The following is a 23,091-nucleotide window of genomic DNA, read 5'->3' as shown; positions in this document are numbered from 1 at the left end:
ATTTGATCGGATATCCGGGAGACGCGAATGTCGCGTTTATTTTCGGTCCGCCGGGAAACAAAGCACAGAAATGTTGCTAAATTGTGCTTATGCAGACGCCGTTGTTGTTATACACATTTGCGACGTTCGCGAACAAATTACTGACTTACTGCTTGTTCTCCCTCTTCTTATTTAACTTTCAATGCTGGTTATTTCAATGACTGACTTGTTGCAGCCAGTCTGTTGTTGTGGGGGCATTTCCATGCACTGAAACGTGACACTGAACGAAACTAACTGTGATTGGTTGTTTGACATGTCGGTCAAACGGCCTTATGGGCGGGCCTTGGCCAAAGAAAGCTGCCATGAATTCCAGACCTTCAGCCGTCAGTCTGAAGGTCTGGCTACGCGAGACTAGTGTCGTGTAAACATGGCTAAAGATGTGAAAAGTGCAACAGATGAAACAAATCAACTGAGTCATTTACGCTGGAACTGCTCATGATTGATTCGAACTTGTGACTTCGCTCATTCATTTCAAGCAATTACTAGCAAAAACCAGATCAAATTAAAAGAGCCATTCATTTTCGAATTTCAACATCGCATCTCAACAATTTTAAAAAGGATGTACTAATGAAACTGAGCTTTTTCGAAACTCCAAATCAGTTAAACCATTGTGTTGCATAATTATTTTCTTTTTTTGAAGCGCTACAGTCGGATCACATATCGAATCATTTGTTTCAGATTGGGACTTCAATTTGTGTATCGTAAATCATTTGATTTAGACCGGAGCTTCGCGTATTGCGAATAATTTGTTTCAGATTGGGACTTCTGAACGCATATAGAAAATAATTTGATTTAGATCATTAAATGATGTAAATCATTTTGCGAATTGAGTGATTTAAATCAAATGATTCCTTATACGCAATTTGAAGTCCTGATCTAAATCAAAAGATTCACAATATGCGAAGTTCAGATCTTTACTGTTTAAGAAAAAAAGTGAAAAAATATGTGAAATCGCTCCTAAATCCTGATCTGAAACAAATCATTTGCAAACCTGCATCAAAGTCCCAATCTGAATCAAATGATTTGCATTTGCGAAACTCCTTAGTTTAGATCTAAAGCAAAAGATTCATGAACCAGCTACGAAGTTCCGATTTAAATCAAATGATTTGCGATCAAAATAAAAAAAAAGTAGTGCTTGAAAAAAAATCCTTGAAAGTCCTGGAATTTCATTTTCCAGTATTTGTACGAATCCTCATTTGTGGATCATAATATATTTATTTTGAATTATGCAACAATTCTATCTCCAAACATGCATTATGAAACAAAATGTTGCTCAAAAGAATAGATTCCAAAGCAGAAAGCTACTGTGGCGATAAGTTTTATAATTAAACAAAGAGGATAAAATCACTGTCTCATGCTGTCAGAAAATATTCATATAAGCTTTTATTTAGAAGCGCAAAAATATTTTTTTCTGATTCTAAATGTCAGTGAAATAAAGCGACCAAAGCAATGTTGAGCTAAGGATATAACAGGAGTTTGCTAAGGTGCTAAAATATTGATATTCCCCACTGTTCGCTGATAGAGATTTCTCTGTCTGAGACTCAGCTCACTGTGTTTGCTCTAACACACAGATTGATTGATTCCAGAGGCCGAAGGCTGGAGTTAATCACTAGAACACTAAAGCTCAAGTCATTACACTAAACTTTCTTTTTCCCTGCAGAAAAAGTAACCAAATACTGTGATGAATCTGGCAACTGGTTACACAGTTCATCCATCAATAAGACCTGGTCCCACTGTCTCACATTCTCAAAGGAGAAAATAAAGGTAAAATATAGCACACTGTAATGAGTTGGTCATACCAATAAAACTGCCCTTAGCAGACCTAAATACAACACAGTACAACTGCTCATAACTTTTAATCAATAGGTAGTGCTGTCACCAAATTCATGTGATATTTCCAGCACATTGTGCCAAGGATTTTGAGCATTATGTAAATATGCAGAGTTGCTGGGATATAGCCACAGATCTGCCTATTAGTCCTTTCCATTTTGGATGTGTTTAAATTAAAAAAAAAAATAAAAAATAAAATGTGAATAATAATAGTAAGAAATGTTTCTTGAGGACCAAAGCAGCATATTAGAATGATTTCTGTAGGATCATGTGACACTGAAGACTGGAGTAACGGATGCTAAAATTGTTGGTTTGCCATCAAAGGAATAAATTACGATTTATTGTAATAGAAAATTGATTTGATCAAATAAATGCAGCCTTAGTGAGCATAAGAGACTTCTTTTAAAAACATTAGACTTTGAAGAGATGCAGATATGTCTTGTGAAGAAGAAATCAAACCACTGAGCACATTGAACTTTGGATCAAAAGTTTAACTTTCAACTGGTGAGGGATTTAAAAGGACCCAAAATTGCCAGAAATGATTAGATCTTCCCCAGCCAGAGGACCAGATTTCACCTTAAATATGGTTTAATGGACTTCCATAGACTCTCAGCAAAAAGAAAGAGAATTGACAGATACAACAGATACTTCAGTGCTTTGACCCCCAATTATCCAGCAGGTCTATATTCAGATACTTCTTTAATGTGTATTCTCAAAACGAGTCCCTTCTTCTTCAGACGTTACCGGTTCATGGCTTTTTAGAGACGGAGACGGAGATGGATCCTACAGCTGAGAGTCAGGTCAGCCCCATAGTGACTCAGAAAGCGGAGGAGAGGAAGAAGATCATCGATGGTCAATATAAATGCTTTGAGAAAATGAACAGAGACCAGCCATATAACAAATCAGGTGTGAAAACAGACAGCCTCAGAAGAGCTTTTCGATTGAATCATCAAAAACTCATAGCGCAAAGTGCAAAGAGCAATTGCACGGTGGAATTGGCCCTGATTGTTTGTGGGCTTGTCTTTTAGGTTCATACTGCAACCGCACTTGGGATGGCTGGCTATGCTGGGACGACACGCCAGCGGGAACATACACGTCTCAAAACTGTCCCAATTACTTCCCTGACTTTGATTCCACTGGTACAACTCATTCATTTGTTATTTAGGTTTTAGAACCACTGTACTAGTCTACCACCTCAATTCTTAAAGGGATAGTTTCCCAAAAATTAAAATTACTCAATGATTTACTCACCCTCAAGCCATCCTAGGTGTATATGACTTTCTTCTGTCAGACAATTACAATTAGAGTTATATTAAAAATGTTCTTGTGCTTTAAAGCTTTATAATGGCAGTGGATGGCTGTTGAGAGTTTAAAGTCCAATAAAGTGCATCTATTCATGATAAAAAGTGCTCCACATGACTCTGAGGGATGAATAAAGGCCTTTTGTGGCAAATCAATGCGTTTGAGTAAGAAAAATATCCATGTTTTAAATTTTATAACATGTAATCTCTAGTTTCCGTTAACTGTCGTACACACATTCACGAGAGGATGGCTTTCCAGTGGATGACGTAGGATGTAGGCGTAGCATAAACTCCGCTTGCAAGACCCAAGTTTTGTTTACAGTACTTTCATATTGGATGGATGCACTTTAATAGACTTCAAAATCTCAACAGCCACTCACTGCCATTATAAAGCTTTGAAGAATACATTTTTAATATAACTCCGATTGTAATTGTCTGAAAGAAGAAAGTCATATACACCCAACATGGCTTGAGGGTGGGTAAATCATGGGGTGTTTTTCATTTTTGGGTGAACAATCCCTTTGAAGGATTCTCAAAGGGTTTTTGAAGGATACGTTAAAACCTGACTTGCATATAAAACAAATTTGTTTTTGAAGACTGTATTAAAGCATTTTGAAAGCACTGAGCCTTTCTGTTACCAGAGTTACTTTAAAAGCTAAAGTATAAAGGCTTCTGAAATATACTTATTCTCACATCTTCATCCTTGTTTATTTAGAAAAGGTCACTAAGTATTGTGACGAGACAGGAAACTGGTTCAGGCACCCTGAGACAAACAGGACATGGTCCAACTACACCCTCTGCATTGCTCACACCAAGGACAAGCTCAAGGTAGGTCATGTTTAAATTCTGCACCTGTCTTAAATTAACATTATGTCATGTTATGAATATCTCTGAATTAAACGGTCAGATGTTACGAAAATAAACTCCTACACAGACTTTATTTCCTGTGATTTAAACATGTAGGCCTGAATTACAGCTAGATTATTAAATTAATTATTAAAAACAGAACAAATGTGACCCTGGACCACAAAACCAGTCATAAGGGTTAACTGTTTTAAATTGAGATTTATACATAATCTGAAAGCTGAATAAATAAGCTTTGTTAGGATAGGACAAAATTTGGCAGAGATACAAGTATTGGAAAATCAGGAATCTGACGGTGCAAAAAAATTGAGAAAATCACGTTGTTCAAATTAAGTTCTTAGCAATGCATATTACTAATCAAAAAGTTTTAGGACATGGCGTTTAGGACATGAATCATTAATATCCTAATGATTTTTGGCAATAAAAAAAGAAATCTAAAATTTTGACCCATAAAATGTATTTTTTACTTTTTCTACAAATATACCCGTGCTACCTAAGGCTGGTTTTGTGGTCCAGGTTAAAAAATAATTAGCGGATCATCATTTCTGTGCAAAAAACCCCACAAAAGCATATATAAGATACAATACAGTACAGCTCAGATTGGTCGATATACAATTTAAAAGCTGTTCCTGAAGGGCATTTTGGATTCGAGTGTTTCTTTCAGGCTCAGTGGCAGTGAAGTGGAAGGTCTACACAAGGCAGTTTCAGTTTAACTAAACAGCTTTTGGAGGACAGTGGCTCTGAAAATTATTTATAACATAATGGTTTCAGCACCATACAACTACTTCTTTACAAACTGTGAGGGAAAGCGAAATGGAGAGCAGGGAAAATGTCAGCTCAGACAAGCTCAAATAAAGTCTGTGCATATCACTCTATCAGATGAAATTGACTGGAGTTCATAAAAAAGGCACAACAAATTGAGATATACAAGTTCAAATTGATTAATGATACTTTTAAGCCTTCTTACTACTTCAAGGTTTCATTGCTGTTCATTGCTGTGTGTTGTCAATATCACACTTTTAAAAAACATGCATGTTTAATACCTTGAAAAATATCACAGGTTGATACTTTTTCTATTAATGTGATTTAAAACACCCTGTATGAGTCATATTTAATTACAGTTTTGGAGACAAATGAATTTCATATGATATAATTCTTTAACATGGTGTACACTCTTAAAAATTAAGGTGCTTTAAAAGGCTCTTCACAGTGATGCCATAGAAGAACCCTTTTTGGTTCCACAAAGAACCATTCAGTCAAAGGTTCTTTAAAGAACCATCTCTTTCTTACTTTTTTATAATCTGAAGAACCTACTTTTACCACAAATAACCTTTTGTCAAACAGAAAGGTTCTTCAGATGTTAAAGGTTCATTATGGAACCATTTAGACAAAAAAGGTACTCATATGGCATTGTGAAGCACCTTTAGGTCTCTTTAGGGTGTCATTATGGATCTCTTGAATCTCAAAAATGAAAACAGTGAAGTGACTCTCAAAAGAACATGGTTAAACGTCTTGGAGATAACATTCTTTTTCTCATTTCAGATGGCGTTTATTTTGTATTACATGGCGATTGTGGGTCATGCGCTTTCAATAGTGTCTCTTCTCATCTCGCTGGCTATTTTCTTTTATTTCAGGTGAGTTTACATCTTCCCTTGACTGTCTCCACCCAGAAGCCTTAAAATATCTGCTGCATAGCTGCAGTAACTTCAGAACAATCAATAAACCCCTCGATGATGGGTTGCTCAGTTGTTTACTTGTTTTTGGCAGGGCTGTGTGTTGTCTACTCTCAAACAGTTTGTCATTTGTCAGAGCTGTGGAGGATGACGGTGTAGAGGTAGATTGCTGTGGTGGCATCTGAGATTTATTTAATTGACGGAGTCGTCGTTTAAGCTTTTCAAAGAGAGATTTACCAAGAAGCTCTCGGTTACCCCATTTATCACAGTGGCCAATTCAAACCAAATTGAAAAGATGGATCGGCATTCCCGTCAGCACGGCCTCACGGAAATGCAGTCCGAACCCTGAGTTAAATGCGTTAACCTCTGAATTATATACAACTGCGGATGAGGCGATTCCTTCCGCAAAGTCTGACTGAATTACCATATACAGTGTCTTGCAAATGCATCAAAGTCTAAACCAACCCTTTTATTTGACTGAATTGCATATCAAACATTGAAATGTAATTCATGTTTGTATATGCACTCAAACCCCAAAGTAATCATTGCATGTCATATTGTTTTGGTGAAGAAAACAATAATAAAAACAATATTTGCAGTTTCGGATGTCTATAATTTTATACTAACAAGTTATCCATGACTGTCCAAGCTGTGAATCATTAAAACGGTAGCCTGATCTCATGTTGAAAACGTACCTGTGGACAGCCGGCACAGAATTGGACATAGGATGTGGAATACTTGAGTATGAATCCCGTGAAAAACATGACTCACGATGAAAGAGCAGAAAGATCGAAAAACAAGCTAAAACGGCATACTTGTGACTGCGTTTTTATGTCAAATTCGCTTTTAGGTAGGTTTAGGTGTAGTGCAGATGGTACATTATTTTAAAACATTATGGAGCAGACAGAATGCATTTTTTGCAGGGAGAGGCAGAAAAACGGCCAACGTCATTCGCATTTTTTTCCATTGTCCAATTGCATGAATGGAGAGGTGGGTCTTCTGTTGTGGTGACGAAAGTTTACCGTTGCTTAGAAAGTCTGGAGACTGCAATAATGGAGAAGAATCTTTTGGTGTCTGTCACAAGTAACCCGGAGCTGTATTTTTTAAGGTTTCTGATAATATGACAGTTTACTTAACAGCAAAAATAGCAAAGATGACACATACAAAACCAACGTCACATAAAACGTACCATATGTACGTTCATCTGTTTTGGGGGAAAAAACAACACTCTTTTAGCGCAACTCAGTGATCATTTCATATTGAATATGTGACGAAATGTACATGGCGATATGTATTTTGCATCTTGCAAAAAAGTTCCCACAGGTATGTTTTTGTCTTGAGATCAGGTTGGATTATTTCAATGTTATATAGTTTTGGTAAAGAAACAACTAATAAAAAGCAATATTTGCCGTTTTAAAATGTATCTATGATCGTCCTAGCTGGGAATCATTAAAACAATCACCACATTTTATGGAATAATAAGTAATATTCATTTTATCAATCTAAAAAACATTTAGGTTGTGAGCTCTTTGATTTGTAGTGACCAAAGTATTCAGAAAACTATAGATTTAGTAAACAAAGGCATAAATTAGGAAAAGCGTACAAACAATATCCAAGTGTTTTGATGTCTGATTTCAGCATTGCTGGTTTAACTATCTGTATGTGAAAGTTACACCAGACCACCCAAACACTGTCTAGATACGGTGGTCTCTCGAAACTTAATGCATAAACAAGAAAAGCTTTTCATCAAAAAACTTGGACATCCTGATAAAATGAAAAGAGAAATGAATGGGCTGAAAAGCATGGAAATTCTACTGGGGAACCTGTTTTAATTGGCTGAAAGTTTATCTTTCAGTAGGAGAATGAACTCAACTCAACTACAGTTTCTTTACAAACAAGTTTAATAGTTGAGTTGGAGTGAATTGTGAAAGAAAATCAGCTAACAATTGGCCAGCATAAATGGGAACCCCTTCAATACTGTTTAAAAACATACAACTAATAAAGCTGCTTGAGAGAATGTCCAGAGCTAGAATCTAAACAGAGCGTGATAACTTTAGAAAATGTAAAATATAAAGATACTTATGGCCTGTAATTTGATCTATCTCATAGTTTTGATGTCTTTACTATTTAAAGGTACAGAAGTGTAGATGAAAATGCTCTTTCGCATTGATTTCTCTTGAATTGCATTAAAATGTGGAGATACTTAAATATTTTATTTTTGTCATTCACAAATTTAAGTTATTAAAGGATCATTTTCTGATCATTTACTCACTCCCATGTCATCCAAGATGTCTTTTTTGTTTGTTTAATTGAAAAGAAATGAAGGTTTTTGAAGAAAACATTCCAGGATTTTTCTCTATATAGTGGACTTCAATGGGAGCCAACGGGTTGAAGGTCCAAATTGCAGTTTCAATGCAGCTTCAAAAGGCTCTCCACAATCTCAGCTGAGGAATAAGGGTCTTATCTAGCAAAACCATCTGTCTTTTTATAAATAAAAAAAAAGTATATACTTTTTAACCACAAATGTTCGCAAAACGCCTTCACGCATGTGTGACAAAGACGCACATCGCACAGCTAGTGCAAGGTTAAAAAGTATATAAATTTGTATTTTTTGAGAAAATTACAGATTGTTTCACTAGATAAGACCCTTATTCCTTGGCTGGAATTGTGTAGAGTCCTTTGAAGCTGCATTGAATTTGGACCTTTGACCTGTTGGCCACCATTGAAGTCCACTAGATGGAGAAAAATCCTGGAATGTTTTCCTCAAAAACCTTAATTTCTTTTCGACTGAAGAAATAAAGACATGAACATCTTGAATGACATGGGGGTGAGTAAATTATCAGGAAATATTTATTCTGTAAGTGAACTTCTCCTTTAAGATAATTGATTTGGTGCTTGAGATAAAAATGCCACAGAACATTACATTTCATTGTAGGATTTGTAATCCACTTCAAATAGCGTGCTTGGTTTTATGGGCGTTTAAATGATTTAGAGATGCTTCTGTCATTAAGATTAACAAATGAACTTTTAATAGGACCCAACTGTTTGAACTACGTACAGGCTGAACAAGAAAGGCTGTTTGGCTCTGGCATGGCAAAAAAACGATAGTTTCTCATCGTTGTGTTTTATTGAGTGTAAATCCTTGGTGTCCATTTGTCTGGCAGAGCTGCACTAAGCCCTGAGCCAAATGACGAGTATTATTTGTTAGGTTTTGTGTGTCATTTCATGCTGACTTGGTTTCCGTATGTCGGTATCCCCTAGAGTAAACTTAATTTCATGGGTAATTAAATATAGGAGCCACATAGTCACATATGCATTAAATGGCACATAAACTTTGAGTTATATGTCACATAGTATGACAGTTGTATCCAGCGAGTAAACTTACAATCAAATAGTTTTTTCAGTACACTAAGCAATCATTGAAAGGTTGAGAGATTATTATTTAGAGTGTTAAAAGCAAATTGAAATTAAAACCTTATTTCAACATTAGTGCTAAGTAAATATTGTGTTGTTTTTGTTTTTTAAGAAAAACACAACCACAAAATTAAATTAAATTAAATTAAATTAAAAATGTTATATTAAATTAAATTAATTTGTTCTGCCATGTTGATTATGGCATACAATGTTTCATGTCTCTGAAAAAGTAAATCAAATATAATATAATTTCAAGCACTACTTAAGCACTATTTATTTTGGATAAATGTGTTTTGGTTTCCTAAGAGGTCTGATATTTTAAGTATTAATGGGAAATCCATTAGCAATCGTAAATTTTTAATGCAAATTGTGTTTAGCTGCTGTGGCACAATATCTGGAAGTGTAACATAGCAACGCTTGTTTTTACGTGCGATGGTGATATTTACAGTCTGATCTTCTGAGATGTCAAAGTCTTAATGTTGTCTTATTGGGTCCAGATGTGGTGCTAGGAGAGGTACGTGTCAGCATACAGCTGCACTAAGCTTTAATTTATGCCCCCCGAATAATGCCAGAAATTTTTGGTTGGGAATATGGGAAATAGCTTTGGAAAATGAGCTCAGCTTTCACTCCCATCCCTCTAGTGCTCCAGGAGCAGCTTTGCACTCAAATTGAGGTTAAATTGAGTGAAATCATGTGAGTAGCATGACTTTCTTAATTGGGTGATCATGAAGCCATTTACCCAAGAATATTTTATCATTATCTTTTGAGAGCAAAATATATATATAAACTTGTTTAACAGACACTGCTTGTTGACAGAGATAGCTGATGCAGGTGTAAACTTATTTTACAACTCCTTACCAACAGCAAAATATAATTTACTATTTACTATCAAGATCTCTTTTTACATAATTCCCCTCTCTCTATATATATATATACACTACCAGTCAAAAGTTTTTGAACAGTAAGATTTTTTATGTTTAAAAAAAAAAAAAAAAGTATTTTCTGCTCATCAAGCCTGCATTTATTTGATCCAAAGTACAGCAAAAAATGTACAATTTTTAAATACTACTTAAAATAACTCTTTTCTATTTGAACATATTTTAAAATGTAATTTATTCCTGTGATTTCAAAGCTGATTTTTAGCATCATTACTCCAGTCACATGATCCTTCAGAAATCATTCTAATATTCTGATTTGCTGCTCCAAAAAAAAAAAAAAAAAAAACAGCTGAGTAGATTTTTCAGGTTTTTTTGATGAATAGAAAGCTTAGAAGAACAGCATTTATCTGAAATGGAAATCTTTTGTAACATTATAAATGTCTTTATAATCACTTTTGATCAATTTAAAGCATCCTTGCTAAATAAAAGTGTTAATTTCTATAAATAAATAAATAAAAATAATAATAAAAAAATTATACTGACTCAAAACTAAATGAATACTGACTTTTGGATCTTTCTATTGATCAAAGAAAAAAAATACTCAACTGTTTTAAATACTGATAATAATAATAAATGTTTCTTGAACAGCAAATCAATATGATTTCTGAAGGATCATGTGGCACTGAAGACTGTAATAATGCAGACAATTTACTTTAATTAGCATAAATTGCATTTTAAAATATATTTAAATAGTTATTTTAAATGGTAAAATATATATATATATAAAAAAAGATTCTTTGGATCAAATAAATGCAGGCTTGGTGAGCAGAAGAAACTTCTTTAAAAAACACCAAAAAATCTTACTGTTCAAAAACTTTTGACTGGTAGTGTATAGAATTTATGTTCTAGCTAAGTCCAGTTTGATCACATTTCCTTGATCTTATACAGCTTCATAAATTCAGCTTTAATATAATCCCTTGCAAACACATTAAGTTTTTATTTATAACCACAGAGCAATACATAGTCAAAACAGGCAAGCATCTGACAATCACATTATTTGAAATGAAGCCAGTATACTCAGGCCTCAGGTGATGCTTATTTTTTGTTCTGGTTACGACATTAAATGGGTCATATCATGATGAATCAAATTTCCTTTGATCTTTCAACATAAAAGAGTTCATTGTACTATGAAAACATTCTGTACCGTTCAGATCTCAAAATCCAAAAAAGATCCATTTATTGAAACTGGGCTAAAATTTGAAGTCTCATTTGAAATCCTTGGATTTCTGATATTAACGTATGACCACCCACATTTGCACATCAGTGATGCCTGCCAATTTCCTGATGAGGTCATATGGAGGAAATTTGATAGATTATTTATAAACAGCAGAAATAAAAAGTGTGGAAATTCAAGTCAAACCTTGTGCTGTTTCTGGCTGCTTGCGGCATCTGCCGCTCTGCATATCTGACTGAATGATCCCTGTGTTAAAAAAACAGCTGAAGTTTATTTCATTGATCTTTCTGATCATGTCAGACTAATTTCAACAGTTTGCGCTGCATGTTTGCCTAGCTTTATGAATCAATCATAATCAAACGCAGGCTTTGCAGAAAGGCATTTTAGGATGGAACAGACTAAATCTATATTAAACCTGGCAAATCTTAAAACGTTCAGTGCTTGAGACTTGTGAAAAATCTAATCCAGATTTAAGGTGAGTGATTTATGATTGATTATGTATCTAAACTATCCAAAAAATGGTTTGTTTTCATCCTGAAATGACCTGCCAAACTGAATTATTCTTCAAAAACCACTTCTGTCATGAATGATCAGTGATTAATCATTCTTTATCTATCATCCAGGAGTCTGAGCTGTCAGAGAATCACTCTACACAAGAACCTGTTCTGCTCGTATGTGCTCAACTCAGCCTTCACCATCGTCAACCTCATAACTGTGGTCAACAACCCCAAAGTGGTGCAGAGGAATCCGGTGTGTGCCCTCACTTACACAAACTTACACAATCATTATTACTACCTGTACTGCTTTATGATACTGAAACGTGAGGAAAAAGAGGCTGATCCAAATATTAGAGCAGAGGTGAAAACATCCTGAGTAACTGTAATGCATCAAATCAATTTTTTTTTTCTTGTTACAAATTCATGTAGACCTTCAAAGTAAAAAGCACATATTTCACCATCTAAATGCTGTTTAAAAGTTCAGGGTTAGTAAGATTTTTCGTTCTTTTATAATTAGCAAGGATGCGTTAACTTGGTCAAAAGTGACACATACAAAAGATATCTATTTGAAATAGATGCTGTTCTTTATAGAGGCTGTTTTCGCCACTGAATAAAAAAAAACAAAAAGGTTTTTTCTCACAATTGCAAGTTTTTATCTCACAATTCTGACTTTTTTTTCTCAGAGTTGTGAGATATAAACTCGCAATTACGAGTTATAAAGTCTGAATTGTGTGATATAAACTTTAAAATCAGATTTGTGAGTTTATCTCACAAAAATGTGAGATAAAAACTTGAAATTGTGAGAACAATCTTTTTTTCCCCTCAAAATTAGACTTTATAACTAACAACCGTAAGTTTATATCTCACAATTCTGGGAAAAAAGTCAGAATTGCAAGATACAAATTCACATTTGCAAGAAAAAAGTTTTACTCTCGCAGATTATTTCTCACAATTGCAATTCTCAGAAAAAAGGCTTTTATTTCTCATAATTGTAAGTTTATAACACATAATTTTAGAAGTTTTACTCTCACAATCCTGACTTTATTTCCACAATTGTGAGTTTATTTCATGCAATTTTCAGAAAAAAGGGCAAAATTGTGAGTTTTTATCTCACAATTCTGAGAAAAAGCCAGAGCTGCAAGATATAAACTCATGCAATTCTAACTTTAATAATTTGCAACTGCCAGTTTATATCATGCAATTCTGAGAAAAAAAATCAGAATTGTGAGAAGAAGTGCGAGAAAAAAACTCACAAATTTCTCAGAATTGTGAGTTTATATTTCGCAATTCTGACTTTATAAATCCAGTTTCAAGTTTATATCTCACAATTCTGAGAAAAAAGTCAGAATTGTGAGATAAAAAGTTGCTATAACCTTTTTTATTTTTTGTTAAGTAGCAGAAACAGGTTTCTATAGTTCTTTGCATCAAAGAATTATGAAAAATATATCACAATTTCTGTGAAAAAATATTAAGTAGCACAGCTAGATATTCCGTATTTGGCATGCAAAAGATATAATTTTTTGCCCTTTAGATGAAACATATTGAGACCATCACAAAACTGTTTATTTCTCATTGTATTTTCATTGCATAAGATCTTTGCTTGGAATGTGATCTTTTCAGGTTTTGCTCTCTATGGAGGAATACATAAATCTGCCACACTGGAATGCACTGCATGATATAAGAGGTGTGGTGAGGAGATGTGTTTCAAGAAAAACATTAACTTTTAGCTACTGTATCTAGCGTGATTGAGGAGAATTGCCTATTCTTTTTGTTTCTGATATAAAAACAGACCTAAAAAGTGAGACGAGCTAAAATAAGTTTTTGCACAGGGTTTGAAATGGCCAGTCATTACGTGTGGATGAGTAGATTCTGAAGTTCTGAAAGGACTAGAGTACACCAAAGGTGTAGGAGTTGCAGAAAGATGATAATCACAGTTCTTATGATTGGATTGTGTCTGAGATATGCATTACCACATTTACCAGACTTTAAAAAGCAAACACTGCTGTGCCTGCCAAAGTACCGTCCTTACATACGCTTTCTCAAAATAACGTCTGTTCTGTGAGGCCGGTGTAATGCAGATGTCTCGAAATGTGCATTCTTTAGGGGGTGGGTGCATTCTCAGTGTTTAATTTATGGTATCCTTGTTCAGCCTGGAGAACAAGCTCCTTCTGTTTTTCCTTCCAACTCAATACAGAATGCATTCCCAGACTCAAGATGATGAGGCTACAGACAGGGTTACCCACTTTAGTTTAGCCTTAAACCCTCTTTTTATGACATACGCTGTGCTTAGTCTGACAAGAACGCCACTGTACATCAAGGACATCTGAATTGAAGTAAAAAAGTCTTGACTTATAAAGGAAAGTTATGTGTGGAGAATAACATGTGTGAGGACTTGCTGCCAGTTGCGTGGGCGCAGCAGGCAGATGAAAGCTATGGACATATGGTAAAAAGTTAATCTGGATGACTGACGTGTTGTTGGGAGGTGTGTGATCCAGAGCTCAGTGGATTGAGAATAAACACTTTTGCCAGCATTTTCTAATTAAAACTGCACACATGTTCTTGAGCCAGGCAGCTTATGCATTCAGAGTAAGGTAATGTACAAGTCATGCTGAAGAGATAAAAATGGAAATATGAATATTCTGCAGGTACTTCTGAATTGCAAGTAAATTAATCCCAGTTTAATGTGTAGGGGAAACTAAGTAGGTCTATCATATGGTAATTCCCAGGTAAACACTCAGAAATATTGGCTCAAGTAATAATGTGAGCTTGAGATTCTGGAACCTGTTTAAAAACTGTTGTTTGCTCATTTAATTTTTGTGTTTTATTACACATATTTAGTTTAGACTGTTCTTGTGGACAAATAAAAAAAGGTCCCACTTTATATTAGGTGGCCTTAACTACTATGTACTTACATTTAAATTAATAATTTTTGATCCTGGACCACAAAACTAGTCATAAATTTGTAGCTTGCACAGTTATATTTGTAGCAATAGCCAACAATACATTGTATGGGTCAAAATGATCAATTTTTCTTTTATGCCAAAAATCATTAGGATATTAAGTAAAGATCATGTACTATGAAGATATTTTGTACATTTCCTACCGTCAATATATCAAAACTTAATTTTTGATTAGTAATATGCATTACTAAGAACTTAATCTGGTCAACTTTAAAGGCAATTTTCTCAATATTTAGATTTTTTGCACCATCAGATTCCAGATTTTAAAAAACTAACAAATCATACATCAATGGAAAGCTTATTTATTCAGCTTTCAGATGACGTATAAATCTCAATTTAAAAAAATTGACCCTTATGACTGGTTTTGTGGTCCAGGGTCACATTTGGTACAATGCCATGTATTCATACATGTTTTTACACTTTACTTACACCAAAGACTATAGAATACCCAAGACATGTCACTCGTATAGTTTTGAATGGGGAAAAATGCAACGTTCATTATGGCCCCTACGCCCCGCCTTCTTAGTGAAAGAGCCAATCGTTGATTAGTAAAGTCAGCGGGTCACTGCAGCTGCCTTTAGAAGTCCCTGTTGCTATAGAAACAATCGGCGCTCTAAGACTTGCGCTCAGTACTGCGCATGCGCACTGGCTCATTTAGCCGGAAAAATAAGAGTTTTTTTAATGCTATTGGAGCACAAGGAACCATATTTTTGAGGCAGTTCTTGTTGGATTTCTTTGGAGATTTAAAATATGAAATTTAATTGTAAGCTTGGTGAACAGTTTTGGAGAATTTGATGTTTCCCCATTCAAAGAGATAGGAGCTGCACTTGCCTGCCCGAGTAGCGTTTCAAAGATGGCCGCCGAGTGACATGACTTGCCTTAAAGGGACTTTGCTTACACTCAAGCCTGAAATTATTCATACCCCTGGCAAATTCTGACTTAAAGTTACTTTTATTCAACCAGCAATTTTTTTTTTTGACCGGAAATGAAACAGGCTTCTCCCAAAAGATAATAAGACAATGTACAAGAGGTACAGATTCTCAACAACAACATCAGGCAGTCTGCAGAGAAACTTGGCCTTGGGCACCAGTGGACATTTCAGCATGACAACGACCCAAAACACAGCAAAAGTGGTGAAGAAATGGTTAGCAGACAAAAACATTAACGTTTTGCAGTGGCCCAGCCAGAGTCCTGACTTAAATCCAATTGTGAATCTGTGGAGGGAGCTAAAGATCAGGATGATGGCAAGGAGATCCTCCAACCTGAAAGAGTTGGAGCTCATCGCTAAAGATGAATGGGCAAAAATACCAGTGGAGACATGCAAAAATCTGGTCAGCAATTATAGGAAGCGTTTGATTGCTGTAATAGCCAATAAAGGCTTTTCTATTGATTATTAAGTAGGGTATGAATAATTTTGGACATGACACTTTTTGTTCAAATGTAAATAAAATATGAGTAATAATTTGTACATCATCTTATTATCTTCTGGGAGACGTCTGTGTCATTTCTAATAATAAAAAAAACCAAAAAAACTTGCTGTTTGAATAAAAGTAACTTTAAGTCAGAATTTGCCAGGGGTATGAATAGTTTCGGACTTGACTGTGTCACGACCACACACAAAGGGAGAAGGTGAGTATCTTTCAAGGTATTTATTAACAAACGTGCACAGTTCAACACACGTGCAATCAGGTGAGTAAAGGTCTCTGTGGTCTAATCTTCAAACAAACACAACAGGTGAGTTCAAGTTCATAAGGATCATAGCGTTAGCAATAGTCACTTCCCTCTAACACGATTCACGTGTTTCACAGGAGAACATCAGAGCAATCCACGAGGAGCACAGGAGAACATCGGAAGAATCCACGAGGAGCACAGGAGAGATAACAGGAGGGGGAGAAGATCCACAGAGAAGCATCCATGCAACTTCGATACCAGCCGGTGGGTGAGTGGCAGAGGTAGGTATATAAAGGGTGTGGTGATTGCTGGTGCAGGTGACGGTGATTAGTATTCTGGTGATGGTTCACGGGTGTGCTGTGGTGGTGATTGGCTGGTTGGTGGAGGATCGTGGTGATTGGGGCTGAGGGAACGTGCAGAGGGTGTGACATCACCCCCTCCTCCACGGGTGACTCCTGGCACCCAAGAACGGCGACGGGGACGACCACGACCTCTGGGAGCTGGGCGTTCGGGATGTTGGCGGTGGAATTCCTCGAGGAGAGTCGGGTCCAGGATGTCGTCACGGGGTATCCACGATCTCTCCTCGGGTCCGAACCCCTCCCAGTCCACTAGGTACTGGAGCTGGCCGTTCCGCCGCCGGGAGTCTAGGATTTCTTGGACTTGGTAGATGTTATCTCCAAGGATCTCTGGCGGGTCGGGAGGAGGAGGTGACTCCGATTCTGTGGAGGAAGGGAACAGGGGTTCAGTGTGGCGTTTGAGTAGGGAAACGTGAAACGAGGGGGCGATTCTGTAATGTGGAGGTAGGTTTAGACGGTAGGTGACAGGGTTGATCTGTGAGTGCACGGTGAAGGGCCCTATGTAGCGGGGACTCAGCTTCCTACTGGGCAGCCGGAGGCGTATGTCTCGAGTGGACAACCATACCTGGTCCCCGGGGAGGTAAACTGGGTTGGGTAACCTACGGCGGTTGGCATGTTCCGTATGCCTCCGTACTGCCCGCTGGAGATGGACGTGCGCTGAGTCCCACACCCTCTCGCTCTCTCGGAACCAGTGATCTACCGCGGGCACCTCGGAGGACTCTCCAGTCCATGGAAACAGAGCTGGTTGATAACCTAGAATACATTGGAATGGGGTTAGACCAGTAGAGGTTTGACGGAGGGAATTTTGCGCATACTCAGCCCACGGTAGATACTGGCTCCAGGTGTTTTGATGTTGGGAACAGTACGTCCGAAGGTAGCGGGAGATTTCCTGAATTTTCCGTTCGGTCTGCCCGTTCGTCTGAGGGTGATATCCGGATGATAGGCTGACTGTGGTACCCAGAAGTTGGAAGAAGGCCCGCCAGACCCTGGAAATGAATTGGGGTCCCCGATCGGACACGATGTCTTCTGGGAGTCCGAAGTTCCGGAATACATTGTGGAACAGTGCCTCTGCGGTTTCTAGTGCTGTGGGGAGACCTTTGAGAGGTATTAATTTGCAAGCTTTCGAGAATCGATCGACTACCACTAAAATTGTGGTGTAACCCTGAGAGGGGGGCAGGTCTGTGGCGAAGTCAATGCCCAAGTGTGTCCAGGGTCGGCGGGGAATAGGTAACGGTTGTAATTTACCTTCGGGTAAGCGGCGTGGGGTTGTGTTGACGGCGCAGACCGAACATCCTTGGACGTACCGTTCCACTTCCCTGCTCATGTTGGGCCACCAATATTTCTGCTGGAGGAGCGAGAGGGTTCGCCTGCTGCCAGGATGTCCTGAGCCGGGGGACGTGTGCGTACTATCCAACAGAAGGGGTCTGAGACGGCTTGGGACATAGACACGACCCGGGGGAAGCTCCGGTGGTGCAGGTTCCTCGAAGGTGGCGGCCCGTATATCTTCATCCAGCTGCCATAGTATGGGTGCGAGAAAGACAGATGGGGGTAGAATTGGATCAGGATCGTCAGAGGTAGGTTCAGGTGAGTGCATACGTGATAGGGCGTCTGCTTTGGTGTTTTTATGGCCGGGTTGGTAAGTAATGTTGAAATTGAATCGGGCAAAGAATAATGACCAGCGAGCTTGGCGGGCATTTAGTCTCTTGGCGTGCTGAATGTACTGGAGGTTCTTGTGGTCGGTTATTACGGTGAAGGGGAACTGGGCTCCTTCCAACCAGTGCCGCCACTCTTCGAGGGCGAGCTTTATGGCCAGCAGTTCGCGGTCTCCAATTCCATAATTCTGCTCAGCTGGGGTGAGTTTTTTGGAATAGTACGCACACGGATGGAGGGATCGGGGTTCATCAGACCACTGGGACAGCACAGCTCCTACGCCCACGTCCGCCGCATCTACCTCCACCACGAAGGGCCTTGAAGGGTCGGGGTGCTTGAGGATGGGAGCGGTGGTGAACATTAGCTTTAGACGGTCGAAGGCTTGCTGAGCCTCTGGAGTCCACTGTAGTACCCGGCGTCCTCCCTTTAAGAGGGAAGTGAGTGGAGCCGATAGGAGGCTATAGTTCTTTATAAAGCGTCGGTAGAAGTTAGCGAAGCCTAAGAAACGCTGAAGCTCCTTCACCGTCTTGGGCTCCGCCCACTTGGCCACTGCGTCCACCTTGCCGGCTTCCATGCGAACTCCCTCCGCAGTGATCACGTATCCGAGAAAGGAGATGGAGGGCTGATGGAATTCACATTTTTCTAATTTTAGATAGAGTTGGTACTCACGGAGGCGTTGGAGAACCTGACGGACGTGGTCTTGATGTTCTTTGAGGTTACGTGAGTAAATGAGGATATCGTCAATGTAGATGATTACGAATCGATGGAGGTAGTCGCGGAAGATTTCGTTCATGAAATTCTGAAATACGGAAGGACTGTTAGCCAGGCCATAGGGCATCACCTGATATTCATAGTGACCGGTGGGGGTGATGAAGGCGGTCTTCCACTCATCTCCTTCTCGGATACGGATCAGGTTGTATGCACTGCGGAGGTCGAGTTTGGTGAAGACGCGGGCTTCCCGTAGTTCCTCCAAGGCAGCTGGCACTAGAGGAAGTGGATAAGCGAATTTCACCGTGGCGTCGTTGAGCACCCGGTAGTCTATGCAAGGTCTGAGCCCACCATCCTTCTTGGGGACGAAGAAGAAACTGGATGCTGCTGGGGACGTGGAAGGTCTGATGAACCCCTGTTGGAGAGCCTCCTGGATGTAATTCTCCATGGCTTCCTGCTCAGGACGTGAGAGGGGGTAGATCTTCCCGTGGGGTAGTTTGGCGCCTGGCAGCAGGTCGATACTACAGTCCCAGGGCCGGTGCGGTGGTAGTTGTGTGGCCCGTTCCTTGCTGAAGACATCGGTGAAAGACTGATAGACGGGGGGAATGGCGGTGGCGGATTGAGTGGCAGGGCTCTCTATGGTGGTGGCGTGCAGAGGGATAGGACGGTATGGAGACTCTGCATCTGACGAGGAAGGACGGTAGCCGTGGTCCTCACACGTCTTGCCCCACTCCAGGACTTCTCCTGTGCTCCAATCTATGCGGGGTTGGTGCTTAATGAGCCATGGTCTGCCCAGGATGACATCCACGTTGGCTCGCGGGAGTACCAGGAGGGTCAGATGTTCACGGTGGTTGTGTTGGGAGACGAGGGTCACTTTTCTGGTCCGGCGAGATATCTTACCATCGCCCAATGGTGAGTTTTGGATTGTGGTAATTTGGTATGTGACCTCATTTTGAACGGTGGGAATTCGATGTTTAGCAATGAAGTGTGATGAAACAAAATTGCCAGCCGCTCCGGAATCCACGAGCACATAGATGGGGAGAGTACGAGAGTTTACTATTAGTTCAGCGGTAATATGGGGTAAGAGAGACATGGTCGGAGTAATAGATACGGTACTCACCATTGGACGAGGCGGGCGGACTGGACAGGCACTGATGAAGTGAGAGGCTTCTCCACAATATAGGCACAGACGATTATTAATTCGTCGTTTCCTCTCCGCAGGATCCAGGCGATAGGAGTCAGTAATCATAGGCTCTTCCGCATCTCGTTGGGGTGACGGTGTTCGGAGTGGAGGGAAGCTGGGTACAGACTTTGTAGAAGGACACGCTGAGAGATGTTGAGAAATGCCTACTGCCTTCTTAATAAAGGTTTCCAGCGGCACGTTGTCATCGTAAATAACCATATGCTTGCGGATCTGGGGTTTAAGCCCCTTACGGTAGGCTGCTAGGAGAGCTACTTGGTTCCAACCACTGGTGGCCGCTAGGGAGCGGAAGCGCAGGGTGTATTCATGGATATTGGACGCACCTTGATTCAGAGTGATCAGTTCGTCGTGCACGGAAAGGGGAGTGAGCGCAGCTCCAAACACGTCCTTGAAGTGGGCAACGAAAGCATTATAGGAGATTAAAGCGTCGCTCCGTGAATTCCAGAGTGCGTCTGCCCATTGGAGTGCCTGCCCAGTGAGGAGGGAAATCATAAAAGATATTTTAGAAATTTCGTTAGGAAACTGGTGTGCGTTGGCTTCAATATAGAGGGAACTTTGCAGGAGGAAACCATTGCAACCACCCGGGTCTCCGGAATAACTCATGGGGCGAGAGAGGGGCGTGTTGGAAATCGTCGTTGGAGCAGCAGGTAGAGATTGACGAAGGACGTTTACCATATCCGCAAATGGATCGGGGGTGTCTTCGGTGATAGCGGCGCTCGCCTCCATGAGTGACGCGGTGATTTTATGGGCTGGTATCCTGTCACGACCACACACAAAGGGAGAAGGTGAGTATCTTTCAAGGTATTTATTAACAAACGTGCACAGTTCAACACACGTGCAATCAGGTGAGTAAAGGTCTCTGTGGTCTAATCTTCAAACAAACACAACAGGTGAGTTCAAGTTCATAAGGATCATAGCGTTAGCAATAGTCACTTCCCTCTAACACGATTCACGTGTTTCACAGGAGAACATCAGAGCAATCCACGAGGAGCACAGGAGAACATCGGAAGAATCCACGAGGAGCACAGGAGAGATAACAGGAGGGGGAGAAGATCCACAGAGAAGCATCCATGCAACTTCGATACCAGCCGGTGGGTGAGTGGCAGAGGTAGGTATATAAAGGGTGTGGTGATTGCTGGTGCAGGTGACGGTGATTAGTATTCTGGTGATGGTTCACGGGTGTGCTGTGGTGGTGATTGGCTGGTTGGTGGAGGATCGTGGTGATTGGGGCTGAGGGAACGTGCAGAGGGTGTGACAGACTGTATATTTATAATTACACTGTTGAACCATCCCTTGCCCCTACCCCACCCTTAAACCTACCCATACCACCAGTCCTGTCCTTAACCTTACTCGTATCCCAGCAAAAGTGTTGGCAATCAACACAATAAGTAAATTGTACTTATTTTTTGATGTAAGTACATAGTTAAGGCCACCTAATATAAAGTGGGAGCACAATATGTATATATAATCATGCATAATCAGGACAGCAAAATAAATGGACTTTTAAAAGTAAGGAGAAAATGCTTCCCATATTTTTTCTTGATCTCAAAGCTGAGCCGTCCAAACAAACTTAATGGCATTTTGATGTGAATCCATCTGTCACTTAGTAATTTGGCTGAAATTAAAACAATATTTGGATCAGTGTTTGTTCAATCTGTTAAATCACACTTCTGCTGTTGTTTATGCATTTATACAATTGTCAGTTGCCCTAATCAGCCATGCCATGTTAATAATTTCACATATGGACCCTTTACACATTTCCAGGGTTCTTGGAAGCATGTCATATTTGGATAAACTTTTGTGTTCTCAGTTGCCCCAACAGCACAAATCCACAATAGCATTTTTATGACTTTCCAAAAGAGTAGAAACATATTGAAAGATTGATTATGTTATGTCAAAATAGAGAAAGATGTCAAATTTGCTGTTTAAATGTTTACATACACTTGATTCATAATGCTGTTGTGACCTCAGTAATCCACAGCTGTGTTTTTTTATTTAGTGACAGTTGTTCATGAGTCCTTTGTTTGTCCTGAACAGTTAAACTGCCTACTGTTCTTTAGAAAAATCCTTCAGGTCCCACAAATTCTTTGGTTTTCCAGCATTTTTGTGTATTTGAACCCTTTCCAATAATGACTGTATGATTTTGAGATCCATCTTTTCACACTGAGGACAACTGAGGGACTCATATGCAAATATTATAGAAGGTTCAAACGCTCACTGATGCTACAGAAGGAAAAACCATGCATTAAGAGCTGGGGGTGAAAACTTTTTAAATTTGAAGATCAGGGTAAATTTAACTTATTTTGTCTTCTGGTAAACATGTAACAATCTTCTGTACTAAATGAAATAATATGATACTTAGGCAAAATAAGAAAAATGTACACATCTCCATTCTGTTTAAAAGTTTTCACCCCCAGCTCTTAATGCATGGTTTTTCCTTCTGGAGCATCAGTAAGTGTTTGAACCTTCTGTAATAGTTGCATATGAGTCCATCAGTTGTACTCAGTATGAAAAAATGGATGTCAAAATCATACAGTTATTGTTGGAAAGGGCTCAAATACACAGAAATGCTAAAAAAAAAAGAATTTATGGGACCTAAAGGATTTTTCTAAAGAACAGTTAGAAAAACAGCGGGCAGTTTAACTGTTCAGGAACAACTCATGAACAACTATCACTTAAAAACAAAAAAACACAGCTGTGGATAATTTAGGTAACAGCACAGTGTAAAGAATCAAGGGGATCTAAACTTTTGAACAGGGTCATTTTTATAAATTCAACTATTATTTCTCTTGTGAACTACATGTAAACATATTTT

The 23,091-nt window shown here is 39.0% G+C and overlaps 1 protein-coding gene across 1 annotated transcript in view; it reads left to right on the top strand.

Annotated features, from left to right (window-relative positions):
- The window catches only part of calcr (calcitonin receptor), a 46,655-nt gene that overhangs the window by 6,390 nt on the left and 17,174 nt on the right, over positions 1-23,091 (top strand). The window contains exons 4-9 of the mRNA XM_073821789.1: positions 1,700-1,803; positions 2,607-2,775; positions 2,898-3,008; positions 3,886-3,998; positions 5,577-5,668; positions 11,857-11,983. Of these exons, the coding sequence (XP_073677890.1) occupies positions 1,700-1,803; positions 2,607-2,775; positions 2,898-3,008; positions 3,886-3,998; positions 5,577-5,668; positions 11,857-11,983 (716 nt within the window). The remainder of the gene's footprint in view (positions 1-1,699; positions 1,804-2,606; positions 2,776-2,897; positions 3,009-3,885; positions 3,999-5,576; positions 5,669-11,856; positions 11,984-23,091) is intronic.

This window comes from Garra rufa, chromosome 17, assembly GCF_049309525.1.
Source record: "Garra rufa chromosome 17, GarRuf1.0, whole genome shotgun sequence".
NCBI classification, from domain to species: Eukaryota; Metazoa; Chordata; class Actinopteri; order Cypriniformes; family Cyprinidae; genus Garra; species Garra rufa.
This window is presented reverse-complemented; position numbering and strand designations above follow the sequence as displayed.